The 16,055-nt window shown below is 36.4% G+C and overlaps 1 protein-coding gene across 2 annotated transcripts in view; it reads left to right on the top strand.

Moving 5' to 3' along the window:
• LOC103979496 (CAAX prenyl protease 1 homolog) overlaps positions 1-15,124 on the top strand; it is a 30,395-nt gene extending 15,271 nt beyond the window's left edge. Inside the window, exons 11-14 of one of the 2 annotated variants that reach the window (XM_009395668.3) lie at positions 8,324-8,437; positions 10,460-10,531; positions 10,684-10,749; positions 14,715-15,124. In XM_009395668.3, coding sequence (XP_009393943.1) covers positions 8,324-8,437; positions 10,460-10,531; positions 10,684-10,749; positions 14,715-14,834 — 372 coding nt within the window. In that variant the 3' untranslated portion in view covers positions 14,835-15,124. The remainder of the gene's footprint in view (positions 1-8,323; positions 8,438-10,459; positions 10,532-10,683; positions 10,750-14,714) is intronic. The other variant, XM_065172934.1, reaches the window with a different exon arrangement.
• Positions 15,125-16,055: the final 931 nt, after the last annotated feature.

Genomic DNA, 16,055 nt, shown 5'->3' with positions numbered 1-16,055 from the left:
GGGTCCAATGGTGGAGCTCAAGGGTCAACTCCTTCCCAATATATGGGAATCGCTCAACCTTTGTTCACTTTATATTGTCTTCTGAACTATGACATTCAGACCATCATGAAGTAGGAACTGATTGTGATCGCCACTTTCACATTTATCCCAAGTTTCCTTGAAATAAGTATCATCTTTGCAAAGCTTTCTTAGGATTTCAAACCCCATAACCTTTAATTACAATTGAATAAGGAGCATTTTCTTCTTAAAGCATCAACAACAATATTTTTTAACAACAGACTTGTGCTTGATAGTAAAATTATAGGCTTGTAAAAACTCTTTCCATGTAGCATTTTGTCTGTTGAGTTTCGGTTGGCTATTAAGATATTTCAAAGCTTTATGATGAAAGTAAAGCACAAATGGTTTTGGAAGTAGCTAATGATTTCGTTAATTTAAAGCTTAATAAGTTGTATAGAATATGTTACATCCCGGATTTTTTTTTTTAAGATCACATCTTTCCACACATTCAGAGCCAAGTAGATGAACATCATATTATTCATAATTTATAAACATTTACTATAATTCATTATTCGTCAAATCACAAGTGAAAAAGTAAACATAGTGATGCTAACTCGATGAATCATCCAAGTGGCTCTACCTAACGGTAGAGGAAGGTTCGCTCTCCACTGGAATCCGATTTAGTATTAGTGGGAGGCTATTCTGAAAATCAAGAACAAAGAAAATTCAGTAACACTGAGTAGGAACCCCAAAAGTTAACTCAAAATGAATACATGATCAAAAATCAATCATCCCATTGGCTTATATCAAATACCCGAAGGAGCACTTCCCCAACAGCGGATAGAGAGGCTTTAATCCTATGGGATGAGTTTGTATTCTCCTAACATCGGATTGAGGCAAACTCATATCGCACTCTCAATAGCGGATAGAGGAATCGTCCAACTGCCACGTCTGACGGCCCGCTAATCCTCGAAGGGAATCGCTCTACCTGCCGTCGGTAGGGAAATAACATAATTTCACACTAGTCATGTCTATATCGGGATGAAATAACACATTTGAAACATCTCTTTCAAATGTCATCAATATCGAGTAATATAAATTAGCCCTCAATTGACTTGAACCCTAGTTTAATCGATCCCATTTAAACTCAATTTATTAGAACCTAACTGAACTGATCTCTGATCCTCATTTAACTAGTCTTGAACCACCTTAGACTAGTATAATTTGGTCTAGATTAGGTTCAATTTAGGTTAAATCGACTTGAATAAGTCAAACAAATTCGAAATCACCCTGAATTAATTTAGACTAATCAAGTCTGGTTTAGTTCAATCAACGTTTGGGCTTAAATCCAACAATTACATAATATTGAACTAGGCTAGGCCAACTCATATACTGGTCATGTGCATTGCATATAATTGTGCATGCACCATAGTAGGTTGGGCCAACCTCGGCCCATGAACTGGTCATATGTATCGCTCATGACTGCCCATGTTGGGTTGGGATGGGTTAGCCTACGGGCTAGGGCCTAACCCGCGGGTTAGGCCTGGTCGACGGGTTGGGCCTAGTCTGTTGATTGGACCTAGCCAATGGGTTGTGGCCTGACCTATGGGTTGAGCCTAGTTTGCGGGCTGTTTTAACCCTATGCCTATCTAATTTCATCAATATTGAATTATGACAATATATATTCATTAATAATAATATATTAAAACATAACAACAGATTAAAGAATTTATTGAAAGATAAACTTCAAGGAAATGACAATTCTTAATTTAATACGAATTAGAAATCATATTTTCACTACCTATTATATGAATAATTTCAACATGATCTAATCAAGCAATAATATTCTAAATTTTAAAAGGGATAAAAATTTTCAGATAATATATTATAATCTAACAATAAAAATTTAAATAATTAAAGGATTAAGAAATATATTTTTTGAATTACTCATAGTATATTTTAATCCAGATAAGATTAAAAGGTAAATTGCAATGCGAGAAAATAATATTCCTAATCCAAATATGAAAAATCAAATATCATATATTTAATACATAAAACATATATAATTTCAGTGTATTTAAATCTTAAGAAACCTTTAAAGAAGATTGAAGAATCCCTTAAAAACTTCAGATAATATATCCTAATCCAACAATAAGTATTCTGATATTAAAAAAATTGATAAATATTTTCAAACTATAAAAATTTTAACATTTAAGGAATCAAAATAAAAACTTTTGTTTTCAAGAAAGGTAGGGAAACCTACCTCTCGTCGGCAGTATGTAACTCCTCATTCCTTCTGCTGTTGGGCTCGGCTAGGTGAGGAACGAGGGAGAGAAATCTCTCCTTTTAAATATGAGGAGGTGAGCCTCTATTAAAAGAAATTTATCTTAATTTTCATATTTATTTAATGTGAATTATTTCTATTTAATAAACTAACAAATTTGATATTATCTTATTTGGAATGCTTAATAGTCATTTTCTAATTCGCAATGACAAACAAGAAAATAAGATTAATATTTTCTAAATTACAATGGTAAGTAAGAAAATAAAAATTAATTCCTAAGTTAAATATTTGATTTGATTACAGAATACTTATTAGAAGTAGAGTAATTCTTGTAAGAGTCATTTAACTTTTCACTAAAGAGCACAATTGGTTTACCTTCTTAATTAAGAACAACAACAATTCACATTCAATTTCAAAAACTGTCGAACTTTAGGAGTGTTTGGATAAGAGCTTTAGTTACCTTGCTTTTCATAATCTTAAAGCTCTTTTGAGCATCATTTGTCCATTTGAAATCATCTCCTTTCAGGCATTCAATGATTGAAGCTACAATAGAACTAAATCCTTTTATAAATTGATGATAAAAAGTGGCAAGACCATGAATGCCCCAAATGTCATGTAGTGTCTTTGTTGTAAGCTGATTCAAGATAACTTCCATTTTGCTAGGATTCATTTTGATTTCATCTTTAGATACAATATAACAAAAAATTAAGTCTATCAGTGAAAAATCTGCATTTCTTCAAATTACCAAATAACTTTTGTTCTCATAAAGTATTAAAAATCTTACGAAGTTGTTGTAGATGTTGCTTCTCATTATTGCATCAGAGTATGCGATAACAAATTTTCTAGTAAGAAGTCTAAACATATGATTCACGAGGTAAATGTCTTAAGAGCATTAGAGAGACCAAAAGGCATTATCATCTATTCATAGAGACCATCCCTTGTTTTGAATGTTGCTTTCTATTCATATCCAGGTCTTATATGGATTTTATGATAACAATGCGAAGATCAATCTCAAAGAATATATGGTGCATTTGGGAACATACTTGAAATATGCATCGAGGGTCCAATGCGCATAAATGTGAAGTGTGGTTGGTAATTTTTTTTCAAATCGTATTTGGCTTGGATGTTGCATTGCAAATTCACAAATGCTGATGTTGCTTCTGGGTAGCATTAGCATTTTAGCATTTGTAGGATGCTAACGTAATCTTTGAAATTTCCAAAGTACCCTATGACATTATCTAAGATCACAAGATTATTAACATGATTTAGTGAAAAGCCAACATGATCTATGTCCTTTTTAAGTTAAAATTTTATTTATTTATTTCCAAAGGTTATTTTACATTCATTATATGATTATATTTTTTATTTATTATATACCTAGGCCATATGTAATTTTTTGCAAGGTTACATACATGCATTTAATTATTTTATTTATATAATTACTAATTTAAATGAAAAATATGTATTCACTTTTGAGTAAATATAAAAAATATTAGAAGGGTAAATTTGTCATATAAATTTAATGAACTTTTGAAATATATACCAAACAATACTTATTTCAATGTATATTTAAAATATAATTTTCATCTATCGTTTACCAAATACTCAAAGCATTCTACAATTGCACATTTACTCAAGCCCCTTTCTCCAAATACACATTAAAGATGCAAATGTGTTCCCAAACACAATCATAGTTGCCCAATGAAGTTAGTCAAGAAGATCATCTAGACGAGGAATAGAAAAGCTATAGTCAATAGTAATCTTATGTACAACTTTGCTATCCACATGTACATTGTGATCCATCTTTTTCTTTTTTTTGGATAGAGAGCTGGTACAACATAAGAGCTTAAACTTTCTCTTATCAAATCCTTAGGTTAAAAGTTCATCCACTTATCTTTATAGCTCTTATGCTGCTTCATACGCATTCTGTAGGTTGTTTTGTTTGGTAAAACAACACCACTTATTCTATAAGCTGCATTAATTTATAACAACATTAGGTACAAGATCAATGCAGTGTTAAATGTCTCTTACAAGTGGAAGACTATGTGGAATCTCCTCGAGTACAACATCATGAAATTCTTTTAGGAGATGCTTCATCATGAGAGGGGGATCTCCACTATCCTCATTCTCCTTCAAAACAATAAGTGAATAGTGCATACCAACGTTCACCATACAACAATGTACTGCTCGGTATGGACGGTACATACCGGTCCGATAGGGGATCGGTACCAGTGGTACATTGGTATGCCCTCGTGTATTGTGTGTCGTGACACTCAGTATGGCTCGATAAAGCTTGGTACGTATCGTATCAACAGCTGGTCGGTGCACTAGTTCGGACTGGTAACACGAACCATGGCGCATACATTTTATTGCTTATCTCGACCTTCCTTTTGAGCCTAGAAAGAGTTAGATATTGTTCTCCTTCCCTTGGAGGGTTTAGAGGTAATTTTCAGTTTAGAATAACCCAAAGTAATCTTAACACCATCCTTGGTGAAAGCATAAGTATTTTTAAAATCATCATGAAAAGTTCTTATTGGATTGCCAAGGATGCCCAAGAAATAGGCGACAAGCATCGATAGGAATAACATCACACCAAACTTCATCTTTATATTTGTTTCCAATTGAAAATTAGACAAGATCACATATTTTAACCTTGATTCCGTTATCTTTTAGGAGCCATGAAAGATTGTAATGTTGAGGATGCTTCTCGCTCTTCAAGTTTAATTTGTTTACCATCTCAGTTGATACTACATTTTCGAAGCTGCCACCATCAATTATCACATCACAAACTTTCCCATGAGAAGCGCATTTGGTGTGAAAAATATTCTTTCAAAGCCATTGATGTTCTATTTCTTCATGAACAATATTTAAGCTTCTTTGAATCACATGAGATTGTCCATGATCAACATAGGTAATTTCTTCAATTTGTTGGTGTAGGATCTGGATTGGTATGAGTTTTCTCATCCATTGTATTGTAATTCCTCAGTTAGAGTGAATTTTGTGATTAGGACATTCCGAAGCCATCCATGACATTTGAAACATTAACGAAAACTCTCACCAAAAGAACTTGAGGGGTGCTTGAAATTAGCCCCACCATCATCCTTTGAGATCGCCTTTGATGTAGATTTAATAGTTGGGATAGACTTTGAAGTAGAGACATCTCCTCGAGTGGATATGCCATCACAAGCTATATATTGAAATCCACTCCATCGAGCTTCTTTTAATTGTTTCTCGACCTTGAAAGCAATTTACAAACATCATTATAGCTCAAATAAGGTTGTAGTTGGACAACATTGTGAATCTCGAGCCTTAGACCACCAAAGTATCTTGCAGTAGTTTGCTCCTTTGGTTTATTATAACTCTAATTCTGTTGTGTACTCTTCCATTGAAAGTTTCTTTTGTCTAAAGTTACAAAACGGAGAAAAAGTTGTGAGGAAGATATTTCTTCTCAAGTTCCCTCTTCATTTTCTTCCATGTTAAGATCCTTCTTCTACCTTCACGTTCTGTTCTTCTTTTGTGATTTTCCGACTACAAAGAGGTATGTTTCTTCAATTTCATGATGACAAGCATGACTTTGTTGGGTCAGAACATCTTTAAAATAAGAAAACTCTTTCTACGGTATTAACCCAATCAAGAAACTCATATTGTTGCATTCGTCCTTCAAACTCTAAAAATCTACTTTAAATTGAAGTCACGATCAAATTCATGATTTCTTTATACATGAGAAGGAATGCAATCATCTCTAAGGTTGATTTTGATGAAAAGGATTAACATATACTTGTCTTCCAACGTTAGAAATATGCTTTGGATCATTATATCAAAATGGCTCATATTGATCCAAACGTTGTCGGAGTAGTTGTATATGCCTCCTGAACTCATTGTGATTTTAATGTGTGGATGATCTCTTTCACGAGCAACATGTTCTTCGGCATTAAGTGCATGTTGACGATGACCAGCCTTGATAACCTTTACTTTGATACCAATTTGATGTTGGTATGGATGAGTTAGAGAGAAAAATAAGTGGAATAGATCGAAGGATAAACTAGTTTTCACCACCCATGTAAAATACTCAAGGGATACAAATATCACCATCCAAGGAGTCTAGCTAGGGACATAAGACTTGGGGACTCACCACTACGAGGAATCCACCAAAGAGATACATCGTTGTATGAGAAGGACCAGACCTTTCAAGAAACAAGACTTGTATTCAAAAGACCCTATGCCTCAAGGCTTACAAGCATGAGGCATATACAGTGATAGGCTTGGAGTCCTCCAAGATTGAAGAGATGCCTGAAGATTGAGTGTTCAATAATTGAGAAAAGATTGCTCCTCACAACTACCATCAAGATGGTTCAAGTTCGAGAGAGTAGGGTCCTCTTGAGTCCCTCATAATCTTTTAGCATGATTGTGTTGTGATGTCATGTATTAGGATGATGCCAATTTGATAAGTTAGATTATGGTTGTCCTAACCCTCCTTTTGATGCCAATTTGATAAGTTAGATTATGGTTGTTCTGACCCTCCTTTTGACGCCAATTTGATAAGTTAGATTATGGTTGTCCAACACATGGGGTTCAAATCCATCTCGGCTCCGACTTCCGAGCTTGTAACATGTTGGGTGTCGAGAAGATGAGGTATCGGGCAAAAGACTACAAAAGCTATGTTGAGGGCGCGGTCGACAAAGGCCCTTTGATGTGTAAGGTAGTTGGGCATTTCAGAGGATCTTGAAGATAGAGAGGAGATTATATTAGATAGGGTCAAGGAATTTACAGTGTGTTAGGGCGTTCATTGAATCAAAGTGGGGACTAACTCCATCAGTCACACGAGGTATCCCATCATTGAGTCAAGAAGTCGTGCACTGAATCATTGGATGTTACAGGTATGTAATGATCGCACTGGCACTAGGACCTGCCAGCTGCCATTTCGGTTGAGTAGATCATCCTCAAGTCGTCGTCCCCATTGATATTGAGCAAGTTGATATCGAGTAATCATCCCTATTGGATGATGACTCAGTCAGCATGGATGGGTCTGACATGGCATCAAATTGCCTACGTGTCAAAGCCCCTATATCTGAAGGAACACAAATAACTCCAAATTGTCCTTGTAGTAGAATTTGGAATTCTTGTGTCATTTCCCCATATTTTTCCTAGATTTGTGTGGGCATTTGAGTGTGCAGTGTGGATAATTGGCAAACACATTATTATTTCATTCAGTGCAATAATAAGGAATGTACTAGGTTTTAAATTTATCATTCATCACATGTATGTGTTTGAGCTGTGTAAGGATCCTAATATAGTTTCTTAATTATTCATGACATTCTGATATGTTTTTTGCATCTTTTCTAAAGCTTACTCTTGATTACCATACTGCATGGTTTTTCACTGAATTCTTTGTGCTTAATTTTATGGTAATTTCTTTAGTAATAACGTCTTCACTTGTATCTCTAACTTATTTCCTTTCAACTTTTCTTTTTTCTTGTCTACATTGGAGTTTAAACTTGGCTGTAGTGGAAGGTTTTGTCGGTGACATTTTAGTCAGAATTTGGTTCTATCAGTTGATATACATGTTGTGTAATGCTTCCTATGTAAGATTGTAACCACAAAATACTGTGCATGATATCCACATAAGGGAAATTCGTCTTTAGAAATCTCATTTACTCTTGAGTTCCTGCTTATTCTTAATATTTGTTCATAAGTTATTTTGCACTTAACGCCAGGACAATTATATTATCATTCCATGAGCATGACCTTATACAAGTGTTCTCACAATTGCTGTGTGCAAGATCAGAAGGCACAAATAAATTTTACAATTTGGCAATTATTTTTTTATATTGGGGACTTTATATTTGGTCTGTTTTCAAAATTTCATTATTGAAGAACATAATACATGAATCCTGGTTTACTATTTTCTTGTTTTTTTCTACATGTTTCTCTTGGTACCTTTTTCTTCTTATGAAGAGACAAAAGCACCTACTCAAAATAAATCACCTTTTGCAATCATGATTGAATAGACATCTAATGTCTAAGATCAATTGTTTTGTTCAGATTCTCACATTTTTGCAATTTGGAGGATACACACTAGTGAGGAACTCAAAGGATCTCTTTGAAAGTTTTGGCTTTGATAGTCAACCAATACTTATTGGTCTCATTATATTTCAGGTAATCTTGTGTTGCATGTTTCTTTTGCAATGTAGTTAATGAAGTTGTATTTCCTGTTTGGTCATCTTAACTTTGCATAATAAGAATAATTTATGGTGACCTCATATTCATAGACTCCAATCTACTTAATTTGTATAGTAACTTCTTAGTTTAGTATACAGCTCTGTTGGAAAGTTGAATATTACTGTTGTAGTTTTGTGTGTTTTACTTCATATTTCAGAAAATATATGATTCTCATGCTTAATAATAGAAAGTGGGATAGTAAATTTGGCAGCTCCCTCTTAGTGTAATTGTCTTTATATTGTGTTAAAAGAAGATTCGCTTAGTGTATAAGGTTTCTAGTACAGGCTTTGGATAGGATTATTGTATATAGTCTTACTTTTGCAAGAAATAAGTTATTTCTATCTCAAACCCTAGTCACCCAAGTCATAATGGAGCAATCTAACTATGGCATCAAGGCTCGCATTGTATATTTTTTGTAATTTGTCTAGTTAAATTGAAAAATCAGATACTTGTCTAGTGTCAAGATTCGCCTTCTATACTGCTCTGGTGAGTGGGAGACAAATGGTATGGTTTAGTAAGAGGTACATATTTTAGCCAGAGATCTGTGGTACGTTTTGGTAGGAAAAGAAAAGGTTCATAGATATGCAAAAGTGGCTGAAAATGAAGGATTCCTGTGTAGTAGTTTAACTTTGAAACAAATGTTTGGTTGAATCAGTTGACATAGAAGAGCATGATTAGTTGTAGGAGACCAGTGATTTCAATAGGCGCTCGGGCACTCGCCTAGGCGCTTGAGCGAGGCGAGGTGAGGCCCGAGTGCCTCACTTCATTTCCAGGCGACGCACTTCAAAGAGGCACTGCCTGGGCGCTCGCCCGAGCCCAGGCGTTGGGCGCTTCGGGCGAGCGCCCGGGTTAAACTAGCCGACTGAACCAGCGTTTTAGGTCTGGTTCGGTCTCCGGTGCTTTAGTTGGTTCAATCGAACCAACTAAATCACCGATATCAGCCTTCCTCTCACGACTTCCCAACCCTAACCCTACTCGTAGCTGTCGCTCCCGCTGCCACTGTTGCCACTCGCCGTTGTCGCTATCGCTGTCACCGCTCCTGCTCTCGTTGCTCACTGTTACCGCTATCGTTGCTCGCTGCCACTATCGTCGCTCCCGCTGTCGCCGTCGCCGTCGTTGCTCGCCGCTGCCGCTGTCACTGCCACTATCACCGCTCATCGCTCTCGCTCCCGCTCCCGTTGCTCGCTGCTGTCGCTGCCATTGTCGCCGCTCCCGCTACTGCTTCTCGCTGCTACTGTCGTCGCTTGCCTCTCTCGCTCTCGCTCTCGCTGTTGTTACTCGCTGCTACCTCTTCTCACATCGACTCAATAGTATACTGTTAACAATATATTAACCGTATACTGTTAATTGTATACTAGTAACAATATTTTTTTTATTAGATTAATAATATATTATTTTGATTTTAATACTGCTAATTTTTATTTATTTGAAATTATTGTAATTGTTTTGAATTTTGAGATTTTTTTGTTAATGTGATATTGTGATTTTGTAAGATTTTTTAATTTAATATCATAATTTATTTAAATAATTATATTTATTAATTATATTATATATTTTTATATTTTAGCGCTTCGCTTCGCTCGGGCGAGTGCCTAGGGCGTTTTTGGACCTTAGCATCTTTTGGCGCCTAGTGCTTTTTAAATCACTGTAAAAGACAACAAGTGAGAGAAAAATATTTGTTTATGAACATGATAATCATCAGAGAGGACAAGGAGAAAGGACTTGATCTAACATATGTTTCCTATTAACCTTTCATGATGCAATGGCATTGGTACCATTTATGTTATAGCTTATGTAGATTTTCATTTTCTCACTTTAGTTATTAGAAAAGTCAGTTAACAGACTCTTTTATTGCTAATTTATCATTTCTTTGTTACTATGGGTCTATATAGCAAGCATCATGTCGGATGTTTCTATGATATATAAAATGTTTGGCTAATTTCTGGAGTCTTATTACAGCATACTGTTATACCCCTCCAGCACCTTGTGAATTTTGGTCTCAATCTTGTAAGCCGGGCATTTGAATTCCAGGTACCTTAGATCTTGTCAAAATCATATTTTCATGTTAGTTTTTGCAATTGATGTTTTCATATTCAACAGTCTCACTTAAGAATTGGCTACTTTTCATTATATATTTTGGTGCCACCTTATACTTTAAGCTATGTAATTAATATGTTTTTTAGGCTGATGCTTTTGCTAAGAAACTGGGCTATGCCAAAGCTCTTCGAGCAGGCCTCATCAAGTTGCAAGTAAGTTGCAGGCTTTTTTTTTTCCATTTTATGTTGTTTGTTGTTTAATGTTCACCTAGTCTCTCATGTTTTAGTTTTTTGTTAAATTACTTCATGTCAAACACTACTTTTTATCTGTCCAAATGGGCAAACCATAATTGTGAGATTGATTTTGGTTATCAATTGTAACATTTGGGAGTCTCATGGTTAAATTTAATGTTTTGACCTCACAAGGTGAACTGTGTTGAGCAATATCTCAGATTATAGATACTTTGCCTCATGTTTGAAGGAAACATGTCTTTGCTTTTTTATTCTTCTTTTTTTTCCCTCAAATTTTAACAATTTTTTAATGTCTCATGTACTGAAATTGTACTATTTTGCATGAAAAGATATGGGAGTTTTTGCTGGAAAAATAAATAAAATTTTCTCTGGTGAAAATCTAGTTTTTTCCCAGTCTTATATGAGGTTTAATTGCAGCAATTTCAACAAAAGGTCAACTAAATAGTGGTTGAATGAAGAATGTGTGATTGAGTTGAGTTTGTGTGGCAGTGCCTAGTTTGGAGTTCTGCAAAATCCTCGTGGAGCCTCCCATGTAGAGTCCTGCACCATAATGTCTTATTAATCTTTATGCTTGTGGGGCTTGCTCAATTTTTTGTGGGAAACAATACCAAACGGGTAGACCCTGCCGGTTTGTTAGTAATTTGCTATGTTCAATTGGTTTTTTTCAATTTCTACTAAAAAAAATAGCACATTGGTCAGTAGGGAGTCTGGATCCAGTAGATGATTTGAATTATTCAAGTTGATGAACCTTCTGAAGTAATAAATAAATCAGGACATTCAAAGCCCATTTCCTAATTGATTAAGTGATCAAAAAGTAAACTGTGTAAATTTGTTTCTATTGAACTCATTCTTTTAACCACTTGGTGAAAGGGTGGACAGTTTAAAACTGTTTTCAAAATTTTATTTTCAATGTGGTTATTTTAGAGGATGTAGATCAAGATCGGTGGATTATTGTTTTTTCAGGTCCTGCAATTAGTGTTACATAGACACAACACGACACGACACAGATACAGTGACATTATTTAAAAAAAAAAAGTCTATTAACATGAGTTTTATAATATTTATAATATTTATATTTAAATTTTATAGACTCAATAATGTGAATAAATAAATATTATCACACAATTTTAAATAATTAAAATCATCTAAATCTAAGTATCTAAAATAAAGTTTATGTACATCAAATAATATTTAATAATTTAATCAGAATAAACTGGGAAGTAGCAGAATCTTGTTATATTACTAAATTGTTGTAACAATTTAATCATAAGCAGTAAAAAATCTCAGATTTTAAAAAATAAAAGATTAAAAAAGTTTAATAATATGTGATGTAGGGGTGAGTGGTGTGGTGTGTGGTGAGCAAAATAAAAGATGTAATGAGAGGTGATGAAGTCAAAGAGCTTGAGAAAGACAAGTGGTAGCAATGAGAATGTTAACTTATCTTCCAACCATGACTTGATTAGTTTGAGCAATGATTTAATAAATCTAGACAAGAAAGTGCAAAATAACTAAGGAAAACAAGGGGGTTTAGAAGGCTCACTTTGGGTGAAAGAGCTGAAAACGATGCCAAGAGCTAGTCCTAATCTAGATACAATCAAGGGGCTGGATCTATCCTATTTCTCGAGTTAATACATCGCTTAAGCTTTGAGGGTAGGGAACATTCCTCCCGTAAACAGCCCTTAACACAACTGTAAATGATCTAATGCTCTTGGCCTGGGACGGTGCAATGATGAACGAGAAAATGCCCCGGTAGAAGAAGTGGCATGTAGGGTGGTGGTTGTCGATGGGGATTGTGTTGATGGCAATTGGTGGCTGATGTTGTTGCTCCTTTTGGTGGTAGTAGTGATGCTATGATAGTGATGGTGCTGTTGTGATGGTTGAAGAGGCGAAGAAGGGTGGTGGGGAGGAAGGAAAGGGAAAGAATAGATAGGGTAAGGCCTCTCACCTTTTAGGAATCTCTCCTCACTTAAGCATCACACCTAAGGTTCTTAGTAGCTACAAGCTCTTAGCTCTTCATTCATTCATTTATTTTAAAATGTGAGGTTTACAATGCTTTTATAAGCATGAATGTCCTTTTGATGAGTGCCACATGCCTTCTCCTAGAAAAGTGGTGGTAGGGATTCATAGGATGGAGACAAGTATCCATAGGAGAGATTCCTCTCACCTTGAGGAATCTCGCCTTAGGTGTCTCATTTAAGGTTCTTGGTAGCTACAAGCTCTTAGCTCTTCATTCATTCATTTATCCCAAAATGTGGGGTTTATAATACTTTTATAAGGATGAATGTCCCTTTGATGAGTGCCACATGTCTCCTAAAAGAGTTGTGGGTAAAGATCCATAGGATGGGGACAAGTATCTACCCTTGCTTGAACGTCACATATCCCCTTTCTAGAAGAGGGGGTTAGGGATTCATAAGATGGAGAAATGTGTCCACTCCAAGATCCTCTATTATGTGTACCTTAAAACATGTACTTTAAGATGGGGACAAGTGTCCACCCTTGGATGAACATCCATACAAGCTGAAGCCCAAAGCCCAATACAAATATATCGGATGCCCAAATCCTACTATAATCTAATAAGAAAATAAAATATGTATAGGATGATCTCTCCATGGGCACTTAGGCCTATGTGACTCCGATGTCGCTATCTGGAGCTCTTTGCATCCTCTTGGACCACCGTAATGATGTGGTGGTGCTTTGATCCCCATCAATATGTTAATAATTTAATCAGAAGTAGTAAAAAAACTTGGATTAAAAAAATAAAAATAAAAAAATAGATTAATAATATGTTAACAATTTAATCAGAAGCAATAAAAAGACCTAGACTAAAATAAAATAAAATAGGTTAATAATATGTTATTAATTGAAATAAGTGTTTTTTAGCGGTAAAAAATCTAGACTTAGTAATTTACCTTACAATGATTGAGGAAGCATTGCCACTGAAGAAGAAAATTTGCATGACGATGTGCAATGGCAACACATGACGGTTGAGGAAGAAGCTTCACGTGATGGTAGAGCACAATGATCGAGGAAGAAGCTTCATGCGATGGTGGAGCTGTCGAGTCACAGGTGGGGCGCTCAGGGCCGAGGGCCCGATAACATGATGGCCACCGAGTCACAGGTGGGGTGCTCGGGGCAGGTGAGGATGTTTTGCTAGGGCGCAAGCTTCGTTGGACCTCTATGGTGGACTAGGGGTGTTCAGGGCAGGGAAGAGGCTTCGCTTCATCGAGGAAGAAGGGTTCACTATGTTGTGAAACCTTTGATTCACTCGAGAGTTAAGAGTAAAGGTGGTCGGTGGGTGGTGGTGATCTAGGGGGTGCTTGGGGCGGGGGGCAAAGCCCACCTCTTCTGCAAGTAGGGTGGGGGTGAAGGCTTTACTAGTGAAGAAGGAAGCCGAGGTGGATGAAGGATTCGGTCAAGGCAGGATACAAGTGGTATTTAACGTTGATGAGGAAGAAATATCTATATCTAGGAGGGAGAAAGATTCCGAAGGTTTCACGATGCCTCCGCACGCGAGCGCTGAGAAATCTCGAGTCTAACATGTGAACACCATGTCCAACTGAATTAAAACAATTAAAAAAAACAAGGCTAGACATGTTCGGTTGTGTCAGTGATGAATCCGTGTCCAGCACGTGACGGACATGGATATGCCACCCAAATCACTTTGTCCGTGCTTCCTAATCTTGACCTGACAGCTTTTATGGTTGAAGAAAGCTGAATTCATAGGAAGACCAAGTAATAGATAGAGTCTGCTGAAGGATCAGCAGTGATGTAATATTCTTTTTGCTATTAGTGCTATCTCAGTGAATGGAGGGATTGCGGCATCATAATCACTGGATATTTTCCACTTTATTTTGCTAGATTAGGCATGAATATCAATATAGTTTGTGATATATTATTCTTGTTTTTATATTTACTTTTGCTTTCAGGAGGAGAACCTCTCTGCTATGAACACTGATCCATGGTATTCGGCTTACCACTACTCCCACCCTCCGCTAGTTGAAAGACTTTCTGCTATTGAAGAAGCTGACAGTAAGAAGGAGAACTAATGCTGATGGTTTGTGATGTGTCTTACTGAGCATGAAGTTTTTGCCTTGCCTGTCATCTGGCTCCATCGGCTTACAATTATACGTAATGAACATGATCATCCTTCTCCGGAAGATTTTGGTCCAAAACTAGTCATCGCATGATAGCTTATCTAAAATATTGTTTCGGACATTTCCCACACAGGAAAAGTGGTACTTAGTATCTGAAACTGCAATATTTATGTTTTTATTCGAGATTCAAGATAAGTTTGCAAAATATCAGGAACATGATATAAAATCGGTGTATTATGTTGTGTTGCCAGGATCCTGTCTGGCGGTACGGACACTACCCATTCATTCATTTATAAGAATTACGAAATCTAAGTCCGTAGATAACATGAACAGTTTTCTTATTCCAACACACAGCAGTAAGCTGTCCATCATAGTATTCAGAAAGGCTCCTATTTGTCCTGCAGTTCCAAGTGATGCGGTGTTGATTACAAGTTTGTCCTAGAGGAAGCGTACGTCGCTAACCGTATCTCCATCTCTCATTGGTCTGAATCCATAAGTCGTGTGATTCGCTTACCAAATTTTTTACATATTTTTGACAATTTATTTTCAGTCTTAGGGAATTGTGTTCAAATTTTTTGCATCCACCTTTTTTTTTTTCCCCGGTTCTTCTTGTCCTAGAGCATTACAAGTCTATAGTGGCTGAGACAACAAGTCTATATACATACTCATCTCCAACACATCTCTGCCATGCGACGTGGAGTGGAACTCTAATTCCTTCACAGGGGGATGACGGATGAGAATTCGGCTGCGGTGAATAGCTCTCCACAGCATTGACACAACGGAGTCTATTGCGGAAGTGGCTACCCGATACTTGATCTGCCCCCGCTTTGGTATGGGCCTTCTGCGACTGCTGAGAGCTGCAACCATGGAGGCGGACTCTTCGTTGCTCTTCTGGACCTGCAGGTGAAGAAACTCTGTTGCTACTGTTGTCACTGTTTACCGACGGATCTGCTCTTCTTCTTCTTCTTTTACTTTGGGCTTTTTATAGGGGAGCGACTCCTTGGAACAGTTCCGACACCTGCTTGTCCCGTGGGGGACAGAGCAAGTCCAACTGTCCAAGCCACGTAGATATATTTCACGTCTCTTTCTAAGAATCAATTAGAACGCAGAAGGATCGACTCTCCGGATAGCTCCACAGTTTTGACTTGGAGAAGCTCTAAAGCGTTGGAACTG

Source organism: Musa acuminata, chromosome BXJ1-4 (assembly GCF_036884655.1).
Source record: "Musa acuminata AAA Group cultivar baxijiao chromosome BXJ1-4, Cavendish_Baxijiao_AAA, whole genome shotgun sequence".
NCBI lineage: Eukaryota > Viridiplantae > Streptophyta > Magnoliopsida > Zingiberales > Musaceae > Musa > Musa acuminata.
The sequence above is the reverse complement of the archived record's forward strand: the minus strand, read 5'-3'. Positions and strand labels throughout refer to the sequence as shown.